General features: G+C 47.8%; 1 protein-coding gene across 1 annotated transcript in view; it reads right to left on the reverse strand.

Annotated features, from left to right (window-relative positions):
- CLCN7 (chloride voltage-gated channel 7) overlaps positions 1–4,049 on the reverse strand; it is a 27,113-nt gene extending 23,064 nt beyond the window's left edge. Inside the window, exon 1 of the mRNA XM_080942042.1 lies at positions 3,883–4,049. Within this exon, the coding sequence (XP_080798168.1) occupies positions 3,883–4,020 (138 nt within the window). The 5' untranslated portion in view covers positions 4,021–4,049. The remainder of the gene's footprint in view (positions 1–3,882) is intronic.
- Between the last annotated feature and the right edge of the window lie 4,073 nt (positions 4,050–8,122).

Genomic DNA, 8,122 nt, shown 5'->3' on the forward strand with positions numbered 1-8,122 from the left:
GTTCAAGCCCAATGTGAGCCACTTATACTCTGACTTACACACTATACAATACTCTGACCACACATAAAAACTGAAGGAGTGGGAAGTGAGGGTACCTATCTAGTACACAGAAACCTGGGGTTCAGTCTCTATTACGGGGTGAAAAGATGTGAACCTAGAGAGCACATTTATGCTATGTGCTCTTCCTGCGAAGGATACACACACACATGTAAACACCTGCGTGTACACATATACACGCACTCATACACCAATTTATTTGAGAAATGAGGACCACTGAATTATGCCACCTTCCAGGTCCAGGTAGCAGCAGCAACCTCCAGTTCCACTGGAACCTGAACTGGAAGACAGCACTTCTCACTGGAGGGGGACACCCTATTTTTATATTTTTAATGATTTTAAAGACAGGGTTTCTTTTTGTAGCCCTGGGTGACCTGTAGACCAGGCGGGCCTCAAACTCAGAAACCAGCCTGCCTCTGCCCCTGGAGCACTGGGACAAGGCACACCACCTCATGCAGCAGTCATTTTACGTTGCTCACTGTTGCATACCACCAGCTCTACATTCCCACCTCCACGTGCAGCTGCCACATGCCAGACTCCATGCGAAACACCAAAGAAATTCAGACTGCTGCGGCAGGGACATCAAAACAAAACAGTGCAAATGTGACAAAGGTGACAGGAAACTGGGAAAAGAGACTGGCTTTAGATGCAGTAGCCAGAAAGTCTAGAACAGCCCAGAACAGGGAGGAGTGGGCCACAGGGAACAGGCCTGTGGGTGGATATGGTCCAGCATGGCTGCCTGGAGGCTGCCAGGACCTTCAGCTCTCTACACCCTGTTGGGCTGAGGCTTGCTTATGAGCAGAGAGGAGGAGAAATTCCTAAGACTAGAATCAACAGCTCTCACCAGAAGACAGAAGGGCCAGTCAGAGGACCCTTCCCTGAAGCTCTCCAGTGGCCATAGGTTTCCTGTCTTCCCCAGCTGCATCCTCAGACTATGGTCTGTGGTGTCAAATTATCAGGCCAGGACACAATCCCACACTCACCTGAGGTCCCTCCTCTGTGGAAGGAGGTGTCTCTGGTGAGGATCCCCAAAATGGGCCTGTAAGAATGCCCTGCATTTAAAAGGACTGTAAACACACACTGCCACCTCTTCACCATTTGCTCTAGGATCAAACAGCCTCACAGAAACTCTACTTCCTGTTGCTCACACACATGACCATGACTTGCAAGCTGACTTCACCCTCCCCCTGTTCCACTATCACCCTACACCTAAGAAAAGGACCAAAAACTTGGCCTCCAGGTAGTGCGTCAGGGCCTAAGGGTTAAACAGGATCCAGCCTGTCTTGCCTTTAGCAGCTACAACACTGCTTGGCCAGCTTCCGTCTTGCTGGGTGGCAACACTGCTTCCACCCAACCCTGGAGATGCTGCAACAAACCCCAAAGACTCAGGAGGTAGCCAGGATAATGAGTTCATGTGCAGTATCCAAGGTCACCCCACCGTGTCCCCCTTTTTATTTCCAAAGGGTCCTGACTCCAGACTAGCTCACAAAGACTCCTATGAGAGCAGCAGAGCAACCTATGCTTAACTATGAGCCTGCCTATTGTCCAGACTTTCCCTGAGAAAAGCAACATTAACAAGCCATCCAGGTGAAGAAAGGCCATGGCCAAATGTCAAGTGCAAAGACAAATTTCTTTTAGTTTCATGGGGTTTTTTATTTGTTTTGAGACAGGGTCTCATTTAGTTCAGCTCGGCCTCAAAACCACACTCTGTCTTCTGAATCTCCAGTTCTCACCACGTGCAGTTTTATGTGGTGCAGGAGGCTGACCCCGGGGCGTCACTGATGCTAGGCAGGCACTCTATGTCTCCAGACCCTTCCTGCTGATGACTAGTATCTAATGAGAGCCTGTTTTCTAACAGGCTTGCTCAGTGTGATGCATTCATTAGCTTTTTACAGAGGAAAAAAACTGGCACCAGCAGGCCTCAGATCCTGGAAATTCTGGCTGGTCCGGTGCTCAGTACAGAGGGTTCCCAAGCCATAGCCAGTGCCTGTTCAACCTGCAAAAGCAGGCAAGGACTCGCTGGTGTCGCCAGCCTCCTGTATGCCTCTCCTAGACCTAGTCAAACTCAAGTCAACTCTGAACAAGACTCCTACACCGTGCACCACAGTCCACACATACAGTCTCTGTCCTGTGGTTCTGCTTATCTGAGGACTTTGCACAAAAGTGCTCATCCCACATATTGCTATAGGGCTCCTCACACAAAACCAGCAAGGGGTTGGGCCTATTCCCAGAGGGAAGGTCCTATGCACCTCAGTGACCTGCACACAGACCTGGGAACAGGGGCACAACTATTTTTTAAGATTGTTTAACAGCAATCAATCAACTGTATTAACTGCAGATTTAAAAGCTATAGTGGTATTTAGGGTAAAGATCGACTCATTCTTTACTAGTGTCTATGTGGAGAAAAAAAGCAAAAACAAATAAAAACAAAACCAGAGACATTCAGCACAAACTCAACTTCTGTTAGTTTCTGATTTTTTTTCCCCTCTCTTAAAACCAGTCTCCAACATAAAGTTACTTTCTTTTGGGGGAGAGACAGGCACATGTGCTCCAGCATGGTGTTACTCTGGGGGAGGGCAAGGAAAAGGTGGTCAGATCGCCTATAGCTACAGTTACAGGTGGTTGAGCCACTGGATCTGGTGCCGGGACCTGAACTTGTATTTTAAGAGCAGCAACAGCCCTCTCCCCCAGAGGTTACTTTCTTTACAACAGGGATAACAAATCACACCTTCCAGAAACACCCAAGGCAGGCAGACAGCCCTACCACCTTAGTGAAGTCGGTTCAGATCGCTGCTGCAGACCCAATTCCCGAGCACACTGCACTTCAAAGGGACTTAAGCTGCTTCCCAGCAACAAGGGGACTTTGACTTTTATCGTTCTCTGCATGATCAAAGGTCTAGCAAAGCCAAACTCTAAGTGCTGAGGCAGCAGCCTGACCTTGTGTTCTTCTTGTCTTTTAAAACAGCAAGAGTCTTTGTTAGACATCTCTAAAATCGGGAGGAATGGTAGAGGACGGATACAAAACGGACAAAATCAAGGAACTGACATAAGTAACGGACTCAAGGTTAGCATGATGCACACAGGCAAGAGATGCAAAAGCAGGCAAGCAAACAAACCTATACCCTTTTTCAAACACTATGCATTAAAAGGCACACTCTGGCCTCTGACTGGTTGCTTAGCATGTCTGGCTGCACATTCCAAATCCAATTAGGCAGCAAGAGAAAACTAATGGAAATGTTTGTCATTCCAATGGTGTCCCAAACTTCTGGAATTACTTCTGTGAGGAAGGAGACAGACACTTTCACTGAAAACGCAATTCTGCCATTTAAGCTGTGAAAACTACCAGGCGTGTAGTCCAGGCCTTCCAAGTTTTTGGGGAAAATGAGGCAGGATTATAAACTTATTGCCAGCCGTGGTCTCACTGTGGGAACCTATCTTGAAACATCAAGGGCCGGGGGAGCACACCTGAGGTCGTATGCTTGCCTAGCATGTGAAAACCCTGGGCTCATGCCTCACCACGAAAAGTAAAAAACAAAAACAACGTTAGTCTGAGGATCTCTTGCTGAAAAGTCAATGACAATGGTTGCTGGAGGAGAGGGTATCTTTTTCTCTGATGGTATAGCCACTGGGAGGGGCCGAGATGGGAAGAAGGGGCTCAAAGGGGAAAAAAGGAAGAAGCTTATGGGTGCAAAACTATCAAAAATAAGTCTTCCAGGATTAAAATAATAATAACAGAGGAGAACGCTGTGGCCTCCCTCTGGGCCCAGAACACTGAGGACCGGCGCAGCGATCCCGATGGCCGCATCTCCGACCCGCGGGCCTCACCTGGCGCGCGCCCGGCCCGGCTCCGTTCAGCAGCGGCGTCTCCTCGTCAGGCTGTCCCGTCCTTTGAAGCAGCGGCGCCCCCTCCTCATCATCGCGATCTCGGCCAGACCAAGACACTTTCTTAGAGACGTTGGCCATGGCCCACTGAGGACCAAACTCAACCAGAAGAGCCGGCAACCCGGCAGCGTTCCCGTGACCCGCGCCGGGGACTCACGTGACTCGCCATCGGTGTCCACGTGACAGACGACGGAAGCCGGCGAGGTCCGTGAACGCGGGTTCTCCTGGGAATTGTGGTTCACTAGTCCTTGCAGCTCAGGGTAGAAACCTAGATCTGAACACAAATCTTTATATCCCAGCACTTGGGAGGTAGAGGCAGATGAATCTTGGAGTTTGGAGCCAGCCTGGTCTACACAGAGGAACCCTGTTTCAACCTGCCCACACACACACATACAAACTTTGATTCCAATGTCTTTTTTAAAAAGATTTATTCAATTTAATGTATGTGAGTACACTGTTGCAGATACACCAGAAGAGGGCATCGATCGATCCCATTATAGATGATTGTGAGCTACCATGTGTTGGGAATTGAACTCAGGACCTCTGGAAGAGCAGTCAATGCTCTTAACCACTGAGCCATCTCTCCAGCCCCCTGACTCCAATTTACTTGGGAGTAGGACATACAGTCAGCCCTTCTGAGGTTCAGCAGTGAGATATCCCCTCTTCTCTGGTTCTTTAGGGCCAGGGGACATTATTTTTGACACACAGTGAAAATGCAACAAGTTGTCATTTGAGTTGAATGCACAGGCTTGGGTCTTTCTGGATGGGGAAAGAAAGGATGGGCAAAAAATAAGCAGAAAAGAGACATGGGGGCAAAGCAGGGTATGTAGGAGGGGACATTGAGAGAATAGTCCCAGATCATGTCTGGGAGAATAGATACTCTCCATAACTCTTGCTGACAAGGTGGTACAATCTGCACAACTCCCAAAAGACCAGGGCCTTCAACTTACTTGTTTTCATTTTATTGACTTTTGTCTATTAGGGATTAAACTCAGGGCATTACACATGTCAGCCAAATGCCCCATCATTGAACTGTACCCTAGTCCTAGGTGGAAGAGAAATGGACAGGTTGGTTATGGGAGAGCCTAAGGCTTCTTGTTGGTACTGACTCCTTGCAAGGCCAGGATTGTAACAATGTAGCAGATGTGGCTAAGGAAAGAATCTAGTAGCCTTAGAAAGGGTGAGGTTCATGCTTCAAAATACACAGGTGACTTTTGATGACCCCACTGGGAGGATGAGTCAGATGAATATGTTCAGACTATCAGGTCTCCAAATCCAAGGTTTCCACTTGTCTATGAGGTCATGCATGCCCCATACAAGAAAGGACCACATTTGCCCCTACAATGCCTCTGGGTGCAGCAGTCTACTGTGCTGTAACATGTCTTCCGAATTCCCAGGCTCTGAAGTGACTGGTGTGATATCTTGGTTCTCTTAGATCATATTGAACATGCAAAAGCTGGAATATAGGACCAATGCTCTGCAGCATCCTGGCTTTGAACCCGTGTATCTGGTTACTTCCAGATGTTCCTTCCAGTGTATCTGGTTACTTCCAGATGTTCCAGTCTGATACATGAGGCTGAGAGCAAGACTTTATTTTTTTTAAAGACTTATCTATTTTATGAAGGTGAGTACACTGTAGCTGTCTTCAGACACACCAGAAGAGGGCGTTGGATTCCATTAGAGATGGTTGTGAGCTCTGTCCCTTCATCAATCACCAGATCATGGCTCTTCCCAGGAGAAATAAGTTGCTACCCAATTTCCTTGGGGACAGAAGGAAATGAAGCAAAACCTGCTTCCAGAATGTGTCAAGAGAAGGGATGTTCGAAAAGGAGGGGAGTTCAACTAGTGTGCTTGAGACCAAGAGCTCAGGTTCTTGGGGAAGCAGAAGACAGTATGTGACTCATGATCATAGCCACGAGGCATCCAGTGGGGTTTCCAGTTCTGACATACTCCCTGACTGTGACTCAGAAACAGGTGGCCGGGGGGGGGGGGCTGATTTTAGCAGAAGGCTTAGGGTACTGGGCACAACAAGAGATTGGAAAGATGCTGTTAAGAGATTCATTTAGGACATGTATTGGCGCATGTTTTTAAGGTCACTACTCAGGAGGCAGAGGCAGGCGGGATCTCTTGAGTTTGAGACCAGCCTGGTCTACACAGTGAGTCCTAGAACAGCCAGGGCTATGCAGAAAAAAAAAATGTGTCTTGAAAAATGAGAGATGTGAGGGCTGAGGGATGTAGCTCAGTTGGGAAATGCTTGCCTAGCATGCATGAAACCCCTTATGGGAAACATCTGTTATCACAGGGTGTGGAGGTAGAGGACCAGGAGTTTAGGGTCATCATCAGCTACACAGAGAATTCAAGCCCAGCCTGGGCAACAAAAATCCAATGTTTAAAAAAAAAAAAAAAAGACTAATTAGGATTGAGATGTCCATGACAGTAAGTTTTTGCATACTGGGTAGGATTTTGCATACTGCCTCCTGCTTGATGACTGGGTAGCCAAATGGAGGGCCAGCCTCTACAGAAATGAAGCCTCCCGTCATAGAGTGCACAAGGCTTTGGGACTTCATTAGCACTGAGCATGGGTCACCTCTAGTCTACTCTCTCAGTTTATGTATTTTTTAAATGTTATGCATATGAGTGTTTTGCCTGCATGTATGTGCACCATGTTTGTGCCTTGTGCCTGTGGAGGCCACAAAGGGCATCAAACCTTCTGAAAGTGGAGTTACAGGGGGTTCTAAGCTAAGTTAGTGCTGGGAACCAAGCCTGGGCTCTCTAGAAGAGCAGCCATTGCTCTCAACCTCCGGGCCATCTGTCCAGGGCCACTTTCTCGCTTTTGAAATGGAAAGGGGTGTGGTGGCACGTGTCTGTAATCTCAGCATTTGGAGAATTGAGTTGGGAGGGTATCAAGTTGGACAGCAATCCAGATTATACAATCACAACTCTTCCACAAACAGAAAACCAAACCAATGACGCAGGTACTAGCTTCCGTAGGTGGGGAGTGGGGTGTGTGTGTGGGGGGAGAGGGGCACAGGGTGAAAACTATCAGTAGCTCAGTAGTTTGTTACAGCAAGAACAAACACTGAGGCTGAACGGGAAGACTAAGTGTGGAAATGGCAAAGCCGGAACACTGAGAAGGTTCCAGAAGGCTATGACTAGGTGTGAGATAGCCAAACTGATGCCGCACGTGGCGGCTCACATCTTTAGTGCCAGCGCTTGGAAGGAAGAGGCAGGCCAATCTCTGAGTTCCAGACCACCTTGGTCTACAGAGTGCAGTTCTAGGATAGTCAGGGGTGCATAGTGAGACCCTGTCAAAAAATTTAATGAAAGAAAGGAAAGATAAGCAAGCTGATGAGATAAGAGGAAGGCCAGGGCTCTGCGTCAGTGAGTTCAGGCTGGCTCCCCCATCCATAAGCCCTTGAGAAATGCTTACAAAGCAGTATTGTCCTCCCTTTTATTTACTCTTGTCTCTGATGTAACTAATTATACCAGAGATCCCCTAACAAAGCCCACATACCATAGGAAAGGAACCCCAGGCTAGATGAAAAGGTAAAGAAGATTAATTAGTAGCTATTTCTTGGGAACAATGAGAGCTCTGTATCAGTAACAGTACTTTTGGATACCTGCAAGGTCAGATAGCAAGCTGGCCAAGTGGCAAACAGCTAACAGTCAAAGCTAACAACTAAAAAAGCAGGAGCCAGAAATGGACAACGGGAGGCAGTTTCAACAAAACTAACTTGATAGGCAGTGCATACACAGCACATGACCATCCTTGGACCAGGAAACTTGACCAAGAGCATGCCAGCCTGCTGAGTAGCTCAGCTATTAGCATCTGGAGAACTGCTGACCAGCCTGATGAGCTTACCTCAGCCTTGGTTCTGTTTCTGTCATAGACCTACACAACCCAACAGACGAGGGATTCGATGGCTTTTCCTTCTTTCCAGAACTCCTCCTGTCGTGGCTATTTCTGGTTGTCAACTTGACTATATCTGGAATGAACCACAATTCAGAACTGGGAGGCCCACCTTTGGTCCTGATCTTGAGGCATAGTGGCTATGAATCTTAGGACTCAGCAAGTCCCAGATCCAGGTGTGGTGGTACACACCTTTAATCTGGGACACACCTTCAGTTGGAGACCTACATAAGGACATCGGAAGAAGGAAGGCTGGCTCTCTTCACCTGCTTG

This window comes from Micromys minutus (assembly GCF_963924665.1).
Source record: "Micromys minutus genome assembly, chromosome: 31".
Taxonomy (NCBI): domain Eukaryota; kingdom Metazoa; phylum Chordata; class Mammalia; order Rodentia; family Muridae; genus Micromys; species Micromys minutus.